At 32.0% G+C, this 24,858-nt stretch overlaps 2 protein-coding genes across 5 annotated transcripts in view; one reads left to right on the plus strand and one right to left on the minus strand.

Moving 5' to 3' along the window:
* Nucleotides 1–24,858, plus strand: part of LOC126736458 (zinc finger MYM-type protein 1-like) — a 93,546-nt gene that overhangs the window by 60,217 nt on the left and 8,471 nt on the right. The window lies entirely within an intron of this gene.
* LOC126736462 (transcription factor AP-2-epsilon) overlaps nt 1–24,858 on the minus strand; it is a 150,868-nt gene that overhangs the window by 20,243 nt on the left and 105,767 nt on the right. For all 4 annotated transcript variants that reach the window (XM_050440834.1, XM_050440832.1, XM_050440831.1 and 1 more), the window contains exon 3: nt 4,349–4,672. In XM_050440834.1, the coding sequence (XP_050296791.1) occupies nt 4,349–4,672 (324 nt within the window). The remainder of the gene's footprint in view (nt 1–4,348; nt 4,673–24,858) is intronic.

Genomic DNA, 24,858 nt, shown 5'->3' on the forward strand with positions numbered 1-24,858 from the left:
AAGTGCCAGTGACCGGTTAAAAAGACCTGTCACTAGCCGAATTTCGCGTCTTTTTAGGCGTAGTAGATTTTTGGTGAGACAGGCAGAGGGCCCACCTATGTGCGCTTTGGCCTGTCTCATACCAGGGGAGTCAGTCCATCTTCGGTGGGTCCACTTGTCTACTAACTATGGGTTCCGGCCCCATCGGCACATTCGCGGATCCCAGTCTAGCAAGAGAGTCCGCTTCCTTATTACCTACATGGCCAGGTATCCAGACGAGCTGGACCCTGCAGCATAAGGATTTTCTTCGTCCCAAACATGGATATTCCTACTATTAAAAATACCGCAACACGGTAACACAAAAAAATCTCAACTCGGTCCACAAAACATATGGTAAAAAATTTGGTGGTGCAATGATGTGATCCAGAAGCCATCGACAAAACTGAACTTTAGGATGATAATCGGCTGCAGTCATACCTTGAACTTTCTGGAAGTGGTAAGGATGGAGTTGTTGCTCGTGTAGTACCCGCCAGACAGAAGCGTTACTCGTATTCATATTCTTAGCAACGTCACGTGTGCTATTTGATGGTTCATCGGCAACTCGCTGAAGCACCTCTTCTTCAAATTCGACCGTCCTTACGGTCCGAGCAACACCAGTATCATGCATCTTGGTCTTAAACATGCCTGTCTCAGCGAGCCGCCGATGAACCGCAATAAACTTTTTGTATCCAGGATGCTGTCGTTCGGGATAACGTTCATGATACAACCGCGATGCTGCTCGTGCATTGCAGTTTGTTGCTCCGTATGCCAAATGCATATCCGCCAATTCTTGATTAGTAAAGTTTTCCATTAGCAATAAATGTTTAAAAATTGTAAGCTATAAACTTTTTAAACATGACATTAAGAATTGACATTGATAAGCGTTGATTTTAAACAATTATTGTTATGGTATCATGTACAAAAGGTGAAAATAAATGCAGTAGATCCTATTTAGGTAATTAATGTTTTTTATAAATTTTACCGCGTCTTAAGGCCGTAGTGGCGTAGTAAAGCATTTCCGGACATGGGTTCCTATACTCAAATGGATTCTTCTGTTGCACTGAACAACCCCCAGAAGTTTGATCCCATAGTTCTGAAACACCCTGTATACTTGAGTCCTGTAAAGACTATTTACAGTAGTGCAGTTTTTATAAATGAAGTGAACAGTAGATGACAAACTTTTCTTCTTTTGTCTTCTTCTTAGCTCGAATTTATCCACTACTGGATGTAGGCCTCTTTCAAATCACACCACGCTCTTCTATCACTAACAGTCCGGATCGACTTCCTTCCTGCAACATGTTGTATATTGTCTCGTCATCGTCTCTGGCGTCTATCGATACGCCGTTTGGTCTCTCTTGGGCGCCAAATCCTATGTGCCTATCTTTGGTGATCCTGTCTTGCTATACGTTCTCTGCATTTCAGTTGTGCCACAAGCCTTAGTACATCCGTCACTTTAGTTCTTCTGCGAATTTTTCCGTTTTGAACTTTATCCCTTAAAGTGCTTATCATAGCTCAATAATTATAGCTGCCCAGGAGAGGCCTATTCTTCTTGTGATTTGAGTAGATTATTTTTCTTTGTCAAGTTGAATTTTGTGGCTTAAGTAAATAATATATTCTGAGACAACTTTTAGGGATTGGTCGTTAACAGTTACCTGGATGTCTTATATACTTATAATCTTTATTTTGTTTAGGTTTATTTTAAGTTCAATTTGTAGCAATGTTCGATGAAGTTCCTGAAGCATCTTGTTAAGCTCTTCGCCTGCGTTGGCAATGACCGCAATATCATCGGCAAATCGTCAGTGGTTTACACGCACCCCATCAATATAAGCCCGTATTCTTGTCAGTCAAGCTTTTTGAAGACACCCTCTTAGGCAAGGGTAAAAATTGTTGGTGAGATGGTGTCTCTAATGATTAGAGACAAGAGTAAGACTATAAAAGTCCTCCAATGAATTAAAGGTAAAAACATCATTGATATACATATTTGAATTGGGTATTTCTACATTTGGTTAAAACTTTCCTTGAGGTCGAGTATTGCTTCGTGTATTATTTTATTTTATTTTCGTAAGGTGACAAATTAATAAAGATGACTTTAAGAAAGATGGACGATTTCTTTCAAATGCTCCATCGCATACCTTAAATTGGTGATTCAGACAGAAGGATTTAAAAAAATATATACATAATGATCAATTTAATTTGATGAAACACTGAAAAATATCGACGATATCTTAAAAAAAAATTATAAATGTTAGTTATATGACGTTCGGATATCAAAATAAAATGTCCCAAGTAACCGATTGTATTCTTATCTATTCTATTATACAGCGCAATCAAAGACAGATCTAGAACTGCCGCAGAGCCTCGCAACAATGTATTAATCAGAACTGTTTTTATCAATTTTTGGCTAAAAGCGTTGATAAACTGGTATGGATTTCCGATATAAAGGGTGATCCCGATCTTAACCAAGAAATTTTAACCACGTTTTCTACGTTAAAAAATAAGCCCTAGTTTGTCATATAAACATATGTCGAGAAATGATTCCTCTCCGAGATGTAGGCTGTTAAAACTATTTTATTAAACAAAAAAGTTATTCATTTATAACTTTTACACTGCTTGAAATATTTCTATGAATTTGGGACATAGGTTTTAAGACTCAAGAAGCACTTTTTGGATAATTTTTTTAGTTCTATCTGTGGCGTTTGTACTGCACTAAAACTGAATATTTTAGGCAAAAAAATTACACGCCTCTAGTTTTGCCAAAAATACAAATTACTCTTCAATTCCTCATTTAATTTGCAGCAAATTCGGTCTTTTGACTTTTTTACATACGAGGCACCGTTTCCGAGTAAAAAGATAAAACATATTGCCATGCATGAAGAAATCGCTAAAAGCTGATATAGCAATAAAAAGCTTACGACTGTTTTGTACCAATTTTCTAATATTAGACAAATTCAACATTCACACACACACAACTGCTATTTCTAGGGTAAAATAATTTAATTAAGAAACGGAAATGACAGTTTTGGTTTCCAATTTCACCCTTTAATATATTATTAAGCATAGTCATAAAAAACTGTTATTTCATTATTGTGTAAACCAAAGTGTGCCATGGGGAAAACTGTTGTCAGCATGTAGTGTTACTAATATTTGAAGTTTGTCAGAAATTTGTCACAGTGACAAGTAAGCGCGTGGTGATTAAACTTAATTTTCATTAGTTTCTCTTTAACAACTAAATGTCTTTTTATGTTACGAGTCAGGAACAAGTCGATATCCATTTCAGTTATGGAGTGGTAAATGAAAACTAGGCGGAAACAGGTAGAGAGTACAGAAGAAGATTTCCGGGAAAACACCATCCGCATTCCTCAGTGTTTGTCAACATGCACCAACTATTAAGAAGTAATGTACTAGACCTGATGAATGGCGAAATACTGTTAATATTTAGCCAGAAAGAAATAATAATAACATTCTTTGATAATTTAATAGGAATTTAAAAACAAGCAGCACACTTCGTTCTTGTAAGTCAAAAATCTTTGAGTTTGAAAAAAGGACAATCGATATGCTTAAGGTGATAAACAGCAAAGGTTATTTTTTTCTAATGGATTCTTTGTTCAACTGAGCAGAATGGAGAGTTTTTAAATACCATATTATGATCGTGATGAATTGTGTTTTATTTGCTGGGGTCTGATAAACCTTTATAACCAGCATGAGGAGAATGAGAAATAATTACGAATTTTATTTGATGGAGAATTTGGCCCACGAAAATACACATGTCATTCGGCCAATAAATTTCCAAGTAGACCCTAGTTCTTACCAGAACGAGTTAATGATGAATTCTTTTTACAATTTGTAATGGTAGAGCATGCCAATATGTGGGAAAATATATCCCTTTTTCATAAAAATCTTAGCAGCTGGTTAGATAAAAATTTTCCAGAAAGATGAATCGTAATGGGCTAGTCAGTTGGCTTCCACGAAGCCCCGATATTACCCCTTTAGACTTTTTCAGATTGGAGTTTTTGAAGGAAATCGTATATGCGACTCCGCTGAACTCAACTTTCTTGGCTCTGGAACACCCCGTATTTATGCGAATTTTAGCAATAGAATACTCGAATTATCTAAAAACGTAATTTAAAATTTTATAATAAAGTAATTTCTTTATATGGTGTGAACGTTAAACGGCTTTTTAAGGCCTAATGATGTTCTAGCCATAGCAAAACAGGTGTAGTTATTTATTATATGCATTATATGAGGTAAAAAGAACCCAGTATATTTACCAAATTTTGAAACAAGTTTTTATTTAATCACTAAAAATATTTTAAGTAATATTTCTACTTACGACATGGGAATGATTTGGATCACCTTCCCGCCTTAACCCCAGTTGATTATAATGGTGCAACCCAGATAGACCCCCATAAGGATCTGCCAAATATTCGAGGTGTTGCTGAGGAGGCGGACTAGGGGCGGCATGGTGAAAGGGCGGTGGAAAATAGGGTGGCTGGAAGTCGGGTTGAGGTAGCTGGTGCTGCATAGCAGCAGCGGCGGCTGCGTGGTGAAGACTTCCGGCCGCACCTCGACCGCCCGCCCCCGACGCCCCTGCTCCGTACCCTGCTGGTGAGCCACCGCTAAGTGCTAGAGAACTGTGGCCGCTCGTTAGACGCTCCTAAAATAGGTAAAATAAAATGAGCATGAAAATAAAGCACACAATTTGAACAAGAATTGGATTCCCCAATAGCAAAATGAGTTTTAACCCCTGCAAATGCATCTCAACATTAAGAAATAATTGTTTACCAGGTTATATTAGAATCTGGTAAAATAGCCCTTGAATTTAAAACATCAGTAGTAGCATCCATTTATTAATCAGGATCCAAAACATTCATTAAAAATTAGAGGTCTTTTAAGTAATTTTGCGAAAATTTAATATATAGATATCGAATTCGGGATATGGCTTTGCACTTGTTTATAAGCTATTCATCAGGGCGGCTTTAAATGGTTAAGCTCAATAATATCATATAATATATAAGTGACAGGAAATTAAGAATGGCCTTCTACAAGGAACAGTTTTGAGCCCAGACATTTTTATAAAGTATATGTCAACTCGATATTAAGCATAAAAGCAAATGATCTACTACTATCTTGGAGATGATACGGCCATTGTGATTTCAGGAATGACTTGGCACAAAAATTGGATTCAAACCTTTAAGTTATTATTAAACTTGTTAAAATAGCATACATAATATCTTTTTCACTTACTAATGTAAATAGACCACATTATAGTTCTATTCTAGTACAACTTCAACTTTATCTACAGAATTTGAAGCTGTAATTGATAAGTTTGTGAAATGGCAAGTACATGTTGATTATGCTTCCAACAAAACTCGAAAACGAATTCACAAATTTTATTTATTGAGGGCATTTTTAAATAATATGTAATTATTTATGATGTGTAAAATGTGGAATCAATTATAAGATATGGTATATTGGTGTGGAAAGAACATTATAATAATGTACAAATTAAATATATTTAGAAATTTATTAAAAAAAAAGATAAATTGTACGCCATTCAATTACTATTTAGTAAAGATATTTTTAACATTCGATCAATGTATAAATTATTTTAAACTTAAACTGTATAAGTTACTGCAAAGTAATGTTAGAAATTGTACTTCTATAAAAAATTTAAATTGTTATGTAAAAATTTAATATCTGAATGCACTTATCAATTTAAAAAAAAATTTCTTTTGATCATGTGATTAGAGCTAATGTTATAAGTTGCTTTTTTTTTGCTTGCCTTGTATTTGATATTTATGGTTTAAGTGATATATTATTTTTCTCTAATTTACTTTCTTTTTTTTCTTTCTTATTTTTGTAATGTAGTTAATAAGTTAGTGTCATGATTTAATACTGTAATACGGACGTTTTACATCTAGATACTTGATTGTATAAACATTTATGTGTAAAAAATAAAATATAGGTTACATTTTCTTTTACAATTATATAATAAAGAATGTTTCAATAAAAACGCAAGATTTGAATTGCGCGACATGTTTGGCAGTCATAATGTCACATGATCATGACGTGACAGATGGAAGGTTTACAGGTGAGAGTTAGTAAACATGGCGTAGAACAACGCGTCCTGATTGTCAAAAATTATTATCAAAATGGTAAAAGTTTAATTACTGGTCCGGCAAGTGATGCAAAACCCACGATACGAGCTCGTAGAGGTCCTTCCGAATAAAACATCACGGAAGCTTAGAGAATGTGGCAGAAAGACCAGAGACGTCAATACATCATTGGGCACAAGAATTGAACATTTCAACAGGCACTCTTCTGCAAACTCTCATTAAAGATTTACAGCTGCATGCCGACAAAATCCAACTGACTCACCTTCCAACAGACCTTGAACAACTAAGAGAATTCACTAATTGGATCTTTGAGCAACCTCCTGATTTTGCAAACAAAATCATTTTCAGTGATGAGGCCCATTTTCACCTCAAAAGCTTCATTAATAGGTGTCTAAAACTGTCGCATTTGGCGCTTAAAAAAGGAAACGAATGATTCATTAGAAAGCAGTGCATCGACAACGTGTTATTGTATGGTGTTCATTATGGTCTGGAGGAATAATTGGACCGGTTGTCTCTGAAAATGAAGAAGGTAATGCAGTAACGCTAAATGGCGAACGTTATTGTACTATGATAACACAGTTTCTTGTGCCTCTTTGGAATTTATTGATCTTGATAACACGTGGTTTCAGCAAGACGATGCCACATATCATTGACGATCTTGCGCGAGTTTGATCCTAGTCATGTTTTTTCCGATTTGGTGACCACAATTGGCCTCTACGGTTATGCGATTTAACGTCACAGGTTCATGCCTATAAGCCTGGAAGCATTGAAAGCTAAAATTGGACAATGAAATACCACCACATGTATACTTTAACATTATTGAAAATTTCTTCAATAGGATACGCATATGCCACCAAAGCCGTGGCGGCCATTTACAAGATATTTTGTTTCATATAGTCCCAAATGTATATTTTCTCAATCAAATGATAAGGGGTATTTTATAAAAAAAAGTTATGTCCTATATTTTAATAAAAGTCCTATATTGTTAACATTATCCTAACCTAACTAACTAAGCCACTGATGAAATGTTGATAAAAATGTTGATATGACAAAGTAGCGTTGAGAAAATCGAGGTATCATGGCAAAGGAGATTCCCAAGAACTGTTAACGATTGAAAGCAATTATATAAATACTTAGGCGTATACTACACGATCGTTAAATACTGCCTTCAAAAATAAAAATATTATAGAGGTAAACCTTAAAAAGTGGATATAAGATGTTTCATTTAACATCTTGACACTATTGCTTTAAAGTTAAATGGTATAGGCTTATTTCAAAATTTTCTACTCTCAAAACTCTCTACTTAAAACTAAATGAGACACTATTTTTTTAAAAATTAGTGCAGTTAATCATTATAACATTTAAAATTGCTAATATAAAAGTTTATAAATGTGATACTTTAGATTAAACATTTAGGATCATTTTCAGAGATATGCTCTAATTCGCAAAGCTATAGCACTTTAAAAGATATGTAAAATATTTTATTTATTCCTAAAAATCCTAACACATTTTTTATAGGTGCTGTATTATAATCTTTTAGGTCAAATAGCATATTTTCATGACAAGATCAAAAATTGGGTATTTTAAAAAAAGTTGTAAGAATACATAATTATTTTTTATACATTTTTATTTAGCTTTACACTGTTATTTTGAGATATAAAAGAAATGGACTTATACTCTTGAAAATGATAGGTGTGATTATAACAAGTTGATTAATATAAAAAGTTTATTGGCTTTTATATTATATTATTTTCTTTTGTTAGCCAGTAAGGAAAGAAATATACTAATTACTTTGTTAGCCAATAAGGAAAGAAATATACTAATTAGAAATGTATGGCTTATTTTTTCGCATAAAACTTCTTTATAAAATTTGTGGATTGAATTAAATAAGTCCAAAAATATTACGCAAAATAAATCAGGAAGATTTGCATTTACCGTTTTTTTGCTAAGATAAAAAAAATCGACTTCAAGCTTAGATATATGTATGTACTACTATTTCTCTATTTCTCCATAGAAAGAACAAGACAAAACGTATGTACGGAAAATCATAGAAACTGCTCAAAATGTCCAGCATTTTGCTCTAGGCATTTCCAGTCTCTTAAAATAATTTGGTGTACCAAATTTAGAAAAAGCTCTGGGTTATTTCAAAATTAATTACAAGCATTCTCTATTCGGTGAAAAAGGTTCTCCTGATGTAAAACGTTTTGAATAAAATTAAAATAAATTTCGTCAGTTAAAGTCCACACCATGCTCGGATTTTCGGCTCCTAAATACGCATGTTTATAACAACTCAAACACTCTATCTCTTGTAAATTGCGACTCATCCGTAAACAAACAGCGTCAAGCACCTACTAAAAATTCATTATTCGTCATCAGTTTCCAACCTTTGAATTTATTGGATATGGATAAAGTTTATGATTCTACAAACGTCGCCAAATGATATTATGGGGCACATTTAAGGCAGTACTCGCTCCTCTGCTGCTAATCTGCTGGATTATTATTAAAGAGAATTAGTAACCGGATCCATGATATTTTATTTAAAATCTAAATGACCCCTTTCTTCTATAAGTATATGTTCTTTCATATTACACTTTTACACCAGAGTACTACCATTACAAAGCCCGTACTTCACACAAAAACCATGTTGGAATAATCCTGATTGGAATATTGTTCAGAAGCATTAGTTAAATTAAAAAAATAGCATTTTTACTAAACCGACCTGTATTTTGTTTTTAAAAGGGCGATAGATTGTGGACGACTCATAAATTATGGATTTTGTTGAATTTTCTCTATAACTTTTATTTGCGTTATTTTAACGGCTTGTAGGAGTTTTCAAAATGTATTGATATACCAAAAATCAGCTGCTATATAAAAGTTGCATAATAAAGAAGATAGTAAAACATTAAAAATTTGAAAAAATAAGAATGTTAAATTAAGTTTTTGATATTCTCGTCGAATGCCTTGAAAATTTTTACCGTTTTTATTTACTGTGGCGTTTATCAAAATTTGTGTTAATGTATGGTTTCAATTACGAATCTTTCGGGTTCGATCAGTTGAATCAGTCTTTTAATCGTATGTATTTTATTTGTCTAATTATTTTGTATCGAAAAATGGCCCATGTTTACGAAAACTACTAGACATAATTCTTACCTATGTCCAGTGCCAACAAAATGCAGCCGCAGCATGCAGGTTGTATGCGAAAAGGTTTCCTTTAAGAAATCATCCAGCCCACGTATGTTTGTAAACTTAGTTATTACGGTTCGTATGACAGGATATTTAATAAAACAACGAGGAGGCCACGCTGAAAGAGCTGCTCAATCTGATATGCTACAAATTGAGGAAGATATTTTAGAAATGGTTGAAGATGATCCAACAGTGAGTACTAGAGCCATAGCAGCTCAAGTTAAAGTTTTTCATAGTAAAGTGTGAAAGACAACACGACAAGAATAGTATTATCCTCCTCATTCTCAACAGGTATAAGTGTTACAACCTGAAGCTCATCCTATAAGAGTTGTATTTTGCCAGTGGCTTTTAGAACAGTTCGGCAGAAATGATGATTTTATGAATTTAATTATGTGTACACCCAGGACCACATTTGCACGAAAAGGAGTGCAAAATTTCCACAACAATCATTTTTGGGCAGTAGAAAATCCGCATGCTGTAAAAAGATCTAATTTTCAATCTTATTTTTTAATCCTACTTTTTTTCACCTCGACTGTCCGGTAAAATTTATTTACATTTTCTTCGACACAATCTGCTACAATTTAATTATTAGAAGATCTAAATGTGAGACGGATATGTGGTTCCTACATGATAAGGCTTTACCACATTTTAAACGAGAAGTTCATAAACATCTGAATAATGAATTCCAATGCGCCCTATTGGACCCATTTCTTGGCCTCCTTGCTCCCCAGATTTAACTACTTGCGATTTTTTTCTGTGGAGGCTATTTGAAAGAGTTGGTGTATGTGTATATGTGCAAAAGCGCATTAAAAATTCTTGTGATTTAATTCATGGACATCAGGATTTTATTGTTAAAGCTTAAAAATAGTCGTGCCTTCGCCAATCAAGATTGTGTGTTAATAAAACAAATGGGGATAATGAAGAAATAGTCAATACTTGCAGTGGAGTAGTAGATTAAGGTAAAATGAAAATCCTGCTGCCTAAATAAGTGGAGGAAGACTGCAGGATTTTTATTTTACCTTAAATGGGGATCATTTTGAACAATTTTTATAAAATCCATAGCCATTTAACTTAAAAAATAAAAAAAAATCATTAATGTGAAGTAACTCTCTTACTATTCAACTTTTATATAGGTGATTTTTAGCATGTTAATTTTTTTGACGAGTTTTACAAGGTGTTAAAGTGAATGACTTAACTTTGAAAACACCTTGTATATTGCGTTAATATATAACCCGGAATTATAAATACATCTTTTAAAGTTTTAAAAATAGTATTAATCTTCAGTAGATTTCACTAGAGTTCTTCTTGTAGTAAAAACTATATAATAATTACTATCACTTCAACATTGCATGAAAGAAAATAAATTTACGCATAACTTAATTAAATAAGGTATACATACCATATTATTATATACTATTAAATATGGTATACCCTATTTAATTAAGTTATGCGTTGACTTTTTTTTATTTCCTAAAAATATTGAAACACACAAGTTAAGGGATTGTCTAATATAATTTGGTAAGCTATTTTTAGGAAAAGAAACGCAAATTACTTTCCCAAATTATTAAAAGATAAATAATTATAATAGATCACTTACTAGTTAGTTTATACTTCATAAACTGAAATTCCAGTAGAACCAATGTTGAAAATACGTCTAGAAAAATGCACTTATAAATATCAACAATAACAAATTCTTCCACCTGAACGTAAATTGTTGATTTCATGGATTTGGGAAATTTCTAACACCACATTTATACCACGTCAAACTTTTTAACTGAACCGATTAGAGATTGCGTCGCGCCCGTACGAACTCCTAATCTATCTCAGCGGACTCGGTTCGTTTCATTCAAATCTTTTCGGTTCATTCGGTGCTTCACAGCACGTGGACGAAGTTTGACGAAGTCACTCGACCGGTATTTTAATTAGGATTTTACCTTAGGAAATATGCATTTCGTTATTGGATACTAATTACTACCTACCGTATTGACAATACTAAGTTAATAAATTTAAAAAAAAATAGGTATGGCGGTTATTGACTTAACGTTATAATAGTTTGTAATTTTTTATTCGCCTAAAAATTTCTATTATTTACATTTATATACATTAATATTATAGAATTACCAATAAATAAGTCACAAAAAATTTTACAAATCTTTGTATATAGTATACAAGAGGAATCACATTCACAACGTTTGCTACCTTTTTTATCAAATTTTAAAAAGATAAAATGTTATAATTGAGATTTACCATGGTTTCAAGATTGGTTTGGTTTGATTATTTATTTATTTACATCACTTAATAGAGAAATTCCAATAATAGAAAGGAAACGATGTATATAAACATGAAATCATCTTATCAAAATAAAATTAATATTACAGATATGATAAATTATTAATAAATACATAAAAAAGAAGAAAACAAGATTATCTAAACTAAGCGAATTTTTTTAATTTCGGCTAGGCTATAGTTAAATATATCGCATTGATTCTGTATAGAGTTGTATGTATTGCAAGCTCTACGTATAGGCGAAAATTTTGTAATGTTGATTCGAGGTATTGAAAGGTAAAAAGTTTAAGAACTGCGAGCTGATAGCCTAGGATTGCGTAAATTTAGAAGTTGCAAGATCTCTGACGAGTCATTTGAACCATAAATTAATTTATGTAAGAACTGTAAATCTGCCGAATCCCTTCCTTCCGGTAAGGGTTTTACCTGAAATCTTTGAAGCAAACAATCATGTGAGAAGCCAATTTCCGGGTACACTCTTTTGCATTTAAACCAAAGGAATTCAAGACATTTTCGCTGTGTATTTTTAAGCTCTTGAATATGGTTCTGATAGTATGGCGACCAGACTTGGGAAGAATATTCCAAAATTGAACAAACATAGGTAAAGTACATAGGTAAAGTACAGGAGTTTAATGCTAGAGATATTCTCAAAAAATGGAGAGTTCCTGATAACAAAACCCAGCATTTTATAACTTCTTTTTATGATATCTTCGATATGACTTCCAAGTCTTTGAAGTGGGTTGATCTTGGTAGTGGCACATTATCAATTTTCTATTATAAGTAACACAGTTCTTTTTTAAGAAGTAGGAGACCACACAGCATTTAGAGGTAAGTTGTTATTCTTTCACCATTGATTCACTGAGTTAATGCCTGCTTGGAGTTTAATGCAGTCCTCAATAGTATCAATTCTGCAGTATTATTTTTTATTATCACAGTATAATAAGCTATTTACTTTATGGGGCGAATGATAATTCACGATATGGTCAACGAGATATATTCCTTAAAGTTCAGATAAAATTAAAAATGACTTAGAATGCCGCTAAAGGTACTAATTCTTACAAAAACTCGCATATTAATTGTATCTTTTAAATAAAAATAAATATATATATATATGAGATCAACAATCTATAAAACCAAACATAATATTTAAAGCAAGTGAAGTCGTGTCTAAGAACGGTAAATTAACACTTATACTACCATTACTTAGTCAGAAAATCTTGTCGTAAGTATTTATTCGAGAATAATCTCATGCACATGAAAAACTTATCAGAAAGAAAGCAATTTAGAGCAATCAATTGAGCCATGACGGACGTAGTGGGCGATTTAAATATTAAAATAAGCTTTAATTAATGTTGAAATAAGTCATACTCTAAATGATTAAAAGAAATATATCGGAAATACTCAATCTCCTTGAGACTAGACAACAGTGGAGCATTCGATCAATACTGAAAAAAATCCTCTGTATTTATATTATATGATACAAGAACGAATTGACATCCACTTTTCAATTGAAAGTCCTGTTCTCAACCCCAATAGAACATCAATTTCCTCTTAAATTTCATTGGCCCATTCGTGTGACCCTCCATTTTGACTTAATCGTTTATGGTAATTTCAGAAAGTTGAGGGAGTCGCTGCTCGTGGCCCTTTTACAGGAAATACGCTATTTGGATTCGTAATTGGTCACCTGTATCTGGCAGAAACTATTAAGTTTCTTGGTCTGAAAGTTTAGTGAAAATATACATAGCTTCAACAATTATAATGTATTATAACATACTGTCGAAGATCTGAGTATTTATGAAATTATTAAAATATAATACAATTTTACTTCATACAAGGTATCTTTAAAATTGTGTATTCCGCCTATTATAATTTTAATTTTAGTATGTTGAAACCAATACTCCACTCCTATATTTGGCTCTTATTGAGCAGATCCAATCTCGTGTAAACTGGGTCATTTGCTGACCGTTTTGATCAGATAAAGTGCTGGATCTTGCGGCGTATATAATTACAACAAAATTGTCAGGCGATATGAATCTATATAGCCGCTAAGCTAATATATTTTTGTTAATGCTTTTATATAAACTGTTTAAAAGCCCTACATTAATAAGCTGGAAATCATATGCATTTAAATTATGCTATGAAAATAATGTTCTATTTCCTTTTAAATAAGCAAGAAAATTGAGAAATCTATTGCAACATTCCTACCTGTATAAGTAGTAATTTGGCCTTTTGAAATAAATACATCTTGTTTCACAGTTGAAACTGTAATAACCGTTTATGACTGATGTAAACCTCGCACTAAGAAGATTGTCTCAGGTACATTAAAGGTATTGCCGATTGGAATTACATACTGAGCGTAGTTTTATCTGCGTGCCAAATTGTCTTTTGCTGACGTAAAATGTGTTATATGTTATTGGACCTGTTGTTTAATTTGCATTTTGAATGGCTTTTGGAATCGAAGTTAGGTCTTTCAATTTTAATGTAAGAGCATTTCGAAATATAAACAAAATAAAGCTTACAAGAATATATTTATAATTTTGTAATAGTTATATATTTCTAGAGAGTTATAAATGTTAAAAAAAATATATTTACACAGCAACATAAAGACATTTTTATCACATAAATCTTCTAAACGATTTAGAAAATATACAAATTTGGTAACACCGATATATTTGCACTAGTTCTTTATTGGATACCGGATTCCATGTTAGAATTACTTTTATTTGGAAAGTAATCACCGTCATAAGCTACTTTAGCTACTATCATACAATTTTTATTATTTACATACTTTCTCAGCGAATTTACCTGATTTTTTGTAGTTTTTTTTTAACGTAGAGTCTGATCTTTCAAATATTTGCTGACCTAGGAACAAAGGTTGCTGATACTTATCCCTGGATATGTGTTAGTTTATACTGTTAAGTAACCTGATATTTTTTATTTTAAGCATAAAATGCACGGTATATAAATTTTAATTTAATTTAAATATCAAAGTATTTTTCCAGATCCTTCATCCGAAAAAGCGTATAATGAGATAATAATGAAATATAATAATATAAGTTTACTTACTACTAATTATTAGTTATTTTCTTTACAATATTAGAGGTTTCAACCAAATTTAAAGGATTTTTCATATCTTTTAAATTTGTGTATATTAAAAGCGACAATTTGAAGAAGTTTACTTACTGTACATATGTGTCGGATAGTGGAGATAATTCATCTATCAAACACTGAGTTGATAATGTGGCAAATAAAAATCAAAGTAGACCCGCTGGTGGAAAAAAAAAGAAAAGATCAAGATAAGCATTTGCACTTCCTAGGTAATTAATAAGGTAAATATAGTGTGCTGTAGAATAACGTCGTTCTAATGAAAATATTAAAGCTCTTAGCTATATTAGTAAAAACACACAATTTTACTTTTAGTGCACATTAAATATAAAACTTCTGGTATTCTAAAAACGATGTGTTAATAATAAAGTATCCAGGAAATTAATTTCGATTTGCGTATTATACAGTGCTTTCAGTTCAAAACGAAAAAAAAAAAAAAAAAAAAAAACGTCAAATTAGATATACAGGGGGACGTTTAATTATGCGTTTACTGAAGTTCTGTCAATCACCTTCTCACCTCCAGCTAATCTCACTTTAATATGTCAAATGGGATCCATCCCCATCCCCATCGTGTGATACATCATAGTAAGCAGCGTAAAATTCTCTATTCAATGGTACCAAAAAAAATCAATCGGAAATCGGTAAATGTGTAAGTAAATAGTTAGCGAAAATATCTAGAAATAATGAATCCATAATTAAACGTCTCCCTGTATATCTAATTTGACGTGTTTTTTGAAATTCTGTCAGCATATCATAAGTCGACATAACATTAAGATAAAACCATAAAATATCAAATTAAGATCAAATTAATAAATAACTTTCTCAAATTTTAATAATAAACGATGACAACTAAATGATATAATATGTAAATATCAGAATTGGGGGTCGGTGTTTATATAACACTAAATAGCTGAAAAAGATAAGTATTGCCTAAATATTTTAGCATTTGATCACTTGTGAATATTCGGTGATCCAACGATTTTTATACAGTGCTTTCATTTCAAAACGAACCACCGTCAATAACTTCTTAAAAACACACGTCAATTTACATATACAGGGAGACGTTTAATTTTATATTTGACAAAGTTCTGTCAATCACCTCCTTCGGTAGGGCAAATGGTCATTATTTTAAATGACAGGCAATTTTCCATCTTACTTTGAGAAAAAAATTACTGCAGGTTGAGGCGATTTACCAATAAAAATGTATGGTAATAAACATGATAAACTTAATAATCTGTTCATAAACTTAATGAACAGTTTCCAGGGATGTGGATTAGCAGGCTTGGTGCAATTGAATGGCCCGCATGGTCGCCAGATTTAACGCCACCAGATATTTTCCTTTGGGGTATTTAAAAAGCAAAGTTCATAAAACCTCACCTGAAAATATTAATGATTTTAAGGATCAAACTACTTGCCAATGTTTATAGCGGATAAACAATTGCCAATGTTCACGAGGAGTTTCAAAACAGAGACCATATTAACTTTGTGTCCCTCCAATCTCTGAATTTTTAGTTTCAAAACAGACTTTATTATTGTCTCGCGAATAATAGAGCACATTTCGAGCCCTTAATAAAATAAATTGTTTATTTTTTAAACAGATTTCAAACCCTTACTGTTTATAAGTGTATAAACTTAAATTTTTTATAGATCGTTGGGTGATAGATTGTCTGCCGTTTAAAATGATGTATCACACTATAGGATAGCCATTTGACATATAAAATATTATTACCAAACATTTTAGCTCACTATTCGCTTGTACGTCAACCGATTTCATTTTTTTAGCACTGTTAATTATTACTTTACACTTTAATTATACTTAAAATGTTGTGTCACCCGATGGAGGTTCCCATGACATATCAAAGTGAGGTTAGCTAGAGGTGAGGAGGTGATAGACAGAACTTTGTCAAATATGAAATTAAATATCCCCTGAATATCTAAATTGACGAGTTTTTTTTAAGAAGTTTTTTTGTTTTTTAAGAAGTTATTAAGGGTGGTTCGTTTTGAAATGAAAGCACTGCATATTTTTTGGTATATTTAGGAAACTTACCTTAAATATATTATATTAAAACAAAATCCTTGAATGAAACGTTTTTTAACAAAAAAAACAACGATGTTCCTATGATCTTTATGAATACAAATTTTAAAAATACGCTATGGTATTGTCACGGGCTAATCACTTTTATATTTATTTAAAATATTTTTATTTTATTATTTATCATTTACTAAATTGTATTATTTAATTGGAACGTTGGACTTTATAACTAACTGTTAAATTGTTGACATAACTTATCCAAGAGAATCAAACTAATATCTACTGTGAAAATAATTACTTCTAAGATATCTGTTTATGTTGATTTGGCATATATTTAAAATACAAATCCAGGTTTTTAAAGAAATTTCTCCATTGTTTCTTATATTAGTGAAGAATAAAACACCCAGCAACAATAAATTATTGAACAAAGATTTTCTCATCTCAATCATTAAGGTAACCTAAAAGCTTAAGTGAAGATTCTGTTACTATAAATCCTAAATGTAGATAAAAATGGTAGTTGAGTTGAGATCAATATGATTTTGCTTTCTATTACTGGAGGATATGCTTAAGCTAATTGATTTGAGAGAACCACATTGCCTCTAATTAACTCTCGGAATTTTTGTCAAACTGGAGAAGTCCTAATATTTCATAAAAACGTCTAGAAAAAAGGTGTATCATTTGATCGCTATGTCAAATTGTGATTACTAAAATCCATACTTTTAACATTTGCAAGTTATAAAATATTGAGTCTCGATTATATAGTGGATACTGTGTGAGGCAAGATACTGTTTCCAATTCACAATAATTGTTGATCATCTTTGTTAGTATTAAGAGCAGTGTGGTGTGATTTGCAAATGAGAGCGTTTTTGAAGATGCGCCAGATTTTGAAGCTATTTAGGTTTAAGTCCTTAGATATTGTTTTAGTACATGAAGGTCTCAGGTCAAAGGGTCTAATTTGTTATACAAGTACTTTATAGTAAATTGTGTAATTATCTCATTATATTATATTAGGTAATTTTTTTTTATTTAGGGTTGTGTTGGATTAGAGATATACCAGCCCTCACACTTAAAGATTAATATAAACGGTTATTTCATGCTAAAATAGAGTAATTATTTTAATATTTTTATATTAGTAATACGAAAAACAATAGAAAATTTACTTACATTAAATTCGAAGAGAAAACTAGAATTTATCATTGATAGTTATTACAAACTTCCGACTTTTACTTAAAACTTATGGAATTATATCAAGTATGAGAGTATGTGAGTACTGCCAATAATCCTTGTAACAAAATTACAAATTGAAAATTTTTTGCACTGTACTGTTTTGAAAATGACATAATTTAGTTTTTTTCTCAAGTTTTTTTTGATTTTTTAATTTAAAATATGACTCATCAAAAAATGTTTTTGTCTATAATATTGACCGGGCCCTTTTTACTAAAAAACATTTTTTTTTGGAAAATCGTTATAAAGTCTTAAAATACTCAAATCAAAAGGATTAATAAATAAGTAATGTCCTTTCTAATAACAAAACAAAAAGGGTGTATCCTGTTCACCACACAACAACCAGTTCAGGCATCGGCCAGGTATCCAGTCACAAAACAAAACTGGATCTATGGGTTAGCACTCAAATATAAATACACACGACAGAGTACAAGACACACACATTACTTTTTATTACTTTAACAAGCTTGCTTAAGATAGGCTGATTCAAATAAAAAGTTCTTCAAAAGGATATTATTAGTATTGTGAGTGTACTATTAAGTGACTTTCTAGCTTTGACTCTTAAAGCAAATAAACTGAAGTTTCATGGAAACGATTTCAGCATTTCTAACCTTTAGATCCGGTGAATAGAAAAATTGCCTGGCGAGTTCCTTAATTATCGCTTATAAAAGGTTTAAAATCAAATTAAAGAAATTTTGAACAAATTTTGAACATTAAAGAAAAAATTTTTGTAAGTACTGCCAGGAGTATCTTGGCGAACGCAAATTAATTTAGCGGAACTTCCGCAATGTAATTTTGATGATCAGGATCCATTATTGACCGAATTTTAATTTATTTTTGATGTTTAAGTCAATGGGAAAAACCTGAAAGAATTTTGTCAAGGAAGCCTGTAAACATAAAAGTGTATACTTATTCATAATTTCTTTGTAACCAATCAGCATGTGAAAGCTCTGAGACTCTTCCATTTCCACATTGACCCAACTTAAAACTAAAATAATAATCTTCACATTAGGTTACTCAGGCTAGTTAACTGACTATTTATAAACGCGATAACCATCTTAATAAAAGTCCGACAACTTGCTGAGGCAATGATGTTCCGAAAATTATTCTAACGGTTGTTAATAATTTGTTTTTTTTTTATGTTATAAGATTAGATGATGAGTTCAACCATCTGCTGAAGTTGGCTTTGGGAAGCACGAAAAACGTTTTTTTTTCAACTGAAATTTGCAATATTTACATAGGGTAAGTGCGATTTATGTGAGGCTACATTTGAAATAACTTGATTTGTCAGATTTCTAATTATCTTAAGATTATTAAAAGACCAGTTTTATACAGATAGTTTGTCTAATAATAATTTTTGAGAGCTCACCTACTGTTTTTTAATTGTTTGACTAACGGAACTGTACATATTGTCTGATGTGAACATAACAGCAAAAGTTGGGTTTGGTTACTAGGTATTTTCTCAGTCAGTAATTTTTAAATAATAATATTCGCAAGATATCAGTATTCAATAAAACATGGTGTTCTGTAGCGAAGCATTGAAATGTTTATTGATTTAGACAATATACAATTAGGAATTATATACGAAATAAAATATCTTATAAATGGCCGCCACGGCTTTGCTGGTATATGCGTACCCTTTTGACCAAATTTTCAATGCAGTTATTGCATACATGTAGTAGTATTTCATTGATACAGCGTCTAATTTCAGCTTTAAATGCTTCGATGGTTGCAGGTTTATTGGCATAAATCTGTGTCACAAGATTTGGTCAAATGCCTCAGGTTGCAGTAGCATTTCGTTACAAATGCTACACCTTTGTCTGCCACAGATTATTGACCATATAACAAAAATTATAAATTCTAGTTTAGAATCAGGCTACTTTTCACAGCCTTGACGTGAGTCAATTGTGTACCCCATACCCATTGTCTATGCACAGTTGTCATTTTATCTTACTGATAGTAACATACTTCCAACTAAACAGTCTGGTTTTAGAGAAGGAGTCAGTACAGCTACCACTCTGTTGAACATCATAGACAACATAATAAGGGCTCTCGATAAAAAACTGACCGTAATTTTAGTTGCCTTAGATTATTCAAAGGCTTTCGATGTAATCGATCATGACTTGTTAGTCGCCAAGTTAAAGTTTTATGGTTGTAATGAAGTTGTTTTTTCTTTTTTTAAGTCCTATCTCTAAAATCGTACTCAACGAGTATGTCTCAATAACAACTACTCCGATTCGAAACACATAATTTCGGTAGTTCCTGAAGGATCGATTCTTGGACCTCTTCTATTCTTGCTATATACTTCGAATCTTCCTTTAGTCGTAAAAAGCTCTAAGGTGTACCAGTACGCTGACGGTACTCAGTTAATTCATTATTTCGATCCAGATTATATAAGAACAGGCTTTTGAAAGTATAAATAGAGACCTAAACTTAATCTTACCCTACTCGAAAGAACACAATCTTAATATTAATGCTAATAAGACTAAGGTATTACTTTTTGCCAATAAAAATCGTCGTGCTAACGTTGAAAAAAATATATACATTCAATATGATAATAACCCCTTGGCTTTTGCTGAGAGGGTCAAGATTCTTGGTCTAACTATTGATTCTTCTTTAAGATTCCAAGGATATATTAGTGCTGTCTTGCAGAGGTGCTATTTGCGTATGCGTTTGCTCTATGCTAACAATCATATTTTAAATTTTAAGACAAGAAAAAACTCTCAGTATCGTGAGTGTTATCCATTTTAAATTACTGTTTTATGTACTGTATTATCCTTGTCTTGATAAAATAGCCCAGCAGAAACTGCAACGTGTACAAAATACGTGTTGTCGATTTGTGTGTAATTTAAGAAAATTTGATCATTTGTCCATATCGATTGCAGTGGCTAAAAATGTCATTTCTTTTTAAGTTTCATTTTCTTACATTTATGTGTCGGCTCTATAAAAGCCAAAAGTCAAAATATCTGTTAGAGAAATTGATTCCAAGAAATGCGATTCATGATAGAGATATAAGACATAAGACTCTGAAATTGCCACACCATAGCACAGCTCTTTTCTCATGTATAGTTATACTTACATTGCCGTAACAATTTTTAATCGATTTAGACCAAATTTTTCAATTCCAATATCTCGCTTTAAAAATGATTATAAAACTTTGTTCTTGGAGGAACAATAGCACACTTAGTTTTTTTTTCTCTGCGGATTTACAGATGTATTTCATTAGTTTTTTTCTCTTTATTTGTCCTTTGATTAATGTTTATATTACTATTACTGCTTGTTTTACTTATACCAAATAAAGATATAGTTATTTATTATTATTACAATTCTAGTCACCAAATCGGGAAATGACATGACCAGGAGCAAACTCGTGCAAGATTGTCGGTGTTTCACGGGTGATATGACATGTAACACCGTCCTGCTCAAACCATGTCGTCAAGATCAATAGCTTTCCAATTAGCCACAAGAAACTGTGTTATCATTGCACGATAACGTTCGTCTTTCACCGTTACTGTAGTAGCTTTTTCGTTTTCGAAGAAAAACGGTCCTATTATCGTAATAGGACTAGACACAGGTATAATAATTACTCCATTGTGGATCCTTTCTGATGAATCATCCGTGGATGTTCTAAGTCCCAAATGTGGCAGTTTCAGCTATTAATGAAGACATCGAGGTTATAAGAAGCCTCATCACTGAAAATGATTTTGCTTGCAAAATAACCAAGTTTCAAATTTTCTTCGCTGTTCATGGTCTGCTGGCAGAAGTTGTTGAGTCGTTGCCATGTTGCTGTAAATCTTTAGGGTGACTTCGCTGAAGAGTGCCTGCTGAAATTTTTTTGCTCGATGACAAATTGACGTTTCTGGCCTTTCTTTCACACCCTCGCGAACTGTCGTGATGCTTTATTCTGAACGATCTCTGCGAGCTCGTATCGTTTGTTTCACATTTTTAACCGAACCAGTACTTTCGAATTTTTTGAATATTCTTCTCACAATATATGAATTATAAACATTATTTCGATCGAACATTGGACGCATTTAACCACACACAACGAATAGTGGTAATTAAACTTTCACCGTTTTAAAAATAATTTTTGACAATCAGAAGGCCTTGTTCTACCGTGTAATGCGACACGGTTACCAACTCCTATCTGTTAACTTGCGATCTGTCATATCATAATCACGTGGCGCGCAATTTACATCTTAAGTTCTTATTGAAACACTCCTTATAAGATCTGATGTAGTTGATAAATAAGCATAAGTACTGTATCCTATATATTAGAACATCAGGATAAAGTAATGCTCCACTCTTGATAATCAGGGACAACTCGATTTACACCTGGCTACCAGCTACTTTTTTACCGTAACAATAAGAAAATTAGACTAGGTGTGAACTTTTGGCTAAACATTTTCTAAAAATCAGCAAATAATTTTCTAAAAATATTTTTACCCTAATCGTTAATATACACATTATATTCTGATATATGAAATATATTTTTTTATACAGGTGTCCCCAAAAGCTACCGACAAATTTAAGGGGTGTTAGGGACAGCAACACAAAAATAATTCGGTCAAATCATTTCACATTCTTTTACTCCTGCAAGTCAAATATAAAATCCACTACTCAACCGTGATAAAAGAGCCTTATTTTAAGAACGACCGCCCATCAATGAATATAATAGACAATTATTTGCATTTTGTAGTCGACGATAAATAAAATGGTGTTTGTCGCGGATGACGAATCATTATTAAGTCTGCGCCGCTATAAGTCAAACGACTGGTTTTCAAGTAGGACACCTGTTCGCGAGATGTCGACAATCTTTGATGGTGTTATTTTATTCTTTTAATGATTTAAATATTTTTTTTTAATGGCTGTAGATGTAGTGACGTTAAAATGGTATAGGTATTTTGGGTTAAGGTGTGTCGTTAAATTCCCAGGATATCACGTTTTTAAATTTCTTCCTATTCACCATATTTAACCAATCTGTCATCTGCCTTATCGGTTCAATAAAAGCAGCAGGGTTAGTAAAGAGCAGATTGCAAAATATAGGTTAAGGAAGACCAATAATGGAATTGTCTTAGAAAATAAGCTATAAATAGCTGGCTTAGAAAATAAGCTTAGAAAATAAGCTAAGGCTAATTGTCTTAGAAAATAAGCTAACTAATACATACTTAATACAACGTATTAAGTATGTATTATGTATAGATATGTAAAATTAATACCTAATTATACTTTTATGTATTGTAAGCGTCATTATTTCTAGCATAATTTTTAACCTAAATATTGCATTGGAAATATACTGCAGATATTAATCATTCAAAGAATCTACAGTTATTTTGTTGGGTGTTATGTTAGAAAATACTAACAATTATCGAAAATGTTAATTATGAAATATGTTAATTATTCACATATTTCTTCTAAATACGTGAATAGGTATATTTTTGAGAGTATAGTATAGTTCAAGATAGTATTTTCCAAATTGATATTTATTTAAATAGTGACGTAATATACATTTATTACGTCAATAAATACAATAAATAACACTAATCACACCCAGAATACAACGTTATTCATATTATAGGCAAGGAACTCCTCAGAATAAAAAAATGTATTAGGTAAGAAAATGTTAAATACCTTTTTTAAAAGTGAAAAAATAGTCCATACTTGCCACCAACAAGTCTCGACAACAATAGAATGTAAACAAATAAAAATGAAAAATTAAAATTAAAGACAATAATAATAAATAGAGGTTTTTTGATATGTAATCAAACCCTGGGGCGTGTGTCTGGTGCCAGTTTTAAACCTTTTACCCCATGATGATGGACACGACTGTGACCGAAACATGTATAGGGAATTTTAAGTTAACTAAATGTTTAATAAATAAGTGGAGGGAGACTGCAGGATTTTCATTTTACCTTAACCTTTTTTAAAGATAGTTAGTGAAAGCGTTATAAAATTAAAAGTAATTTATTAAGAATTTTACACCTATTCGAGTCTAGATCACTTCCATGACGTGTCGGGTAATCATAGCCATAGTGGTGCATTTGAAACTTCATTGGATTCTCTTTAACATACACGAGACATTAATAAATAAAAACGGCATGAAAAGTGAGAATCTCCAAATCCCGGAAAGCATGTTGGCCATCTTCCCAGTAATGCAAAGAAGACATAATATGAACCATGCGCTTCTGCAATGTTCAATACAAAAACCTGGTGACCGAGTTTGCCCTCCCCTATGCAAAGACGCCCTAGGACATATCTCAATGGCAAAGCGTATAGTAAGTAGTGTTTAAAGTATATACAGAAACACGACTCTCTAAGCTTCTTCTTAGAAATACTATTAAAATTGACCCCAATTTTTTACAGTCACATTCTCTCTCTGGGTCTCATGTCAGCTTAAAGTCGAGCTGCACCCCAGATATTTTACGCACTTTTGAACCTCACAATCGGGAATATCTCTTCTCTTTTTTGTTTTGTTTGAGGGTTTACTGACAACTTTATTTGAGGCAAATTAAGCATTGGTTTTTGACTGTGTCCCCAATGCCAGCTCAGCTTACTGCTCAGCCAGCTGTAATATCTATCGTGAACCCTAGCAGCATTTTATTTAATAGGTGTAGTATGCTTTTTTACATCTTATATAATATGGAAATGTTTTTCACGATTGTTTTTAGGTGAAGTTTTCTTTGGAACCCTATAACCCAAATCTTAATAAATTAATTTTAAAAAATTTTTTAAAAATATTACAAAAATAAATTTATCCTAAACTTTATGAAATGAAATATTTCCAGTAGTGGCCAACATAATATACATGGAGTGGTTTCAGGAGCACGCTTTAAGGACAGCTCAATCCAAACTCAAGGTGTGGCTTCTACATGCCATTGTATATTTGGGATTTTTTAT

This window comes from Anthonomus grandis, chromosome 5 (assembly GCF_022605725.1).
Source record: "Anthonomus grandis grandis chromosome 5, icAntGran1.3, whole genome shotgun sequence".
NCBI classification, from domain to species: domain Eukaryota; kingdom Metazoa; phylum Arthropoda; class Insecta; order Coleoptera; family Curculionidae; genus Anthonomus; species Anthonomus grandis.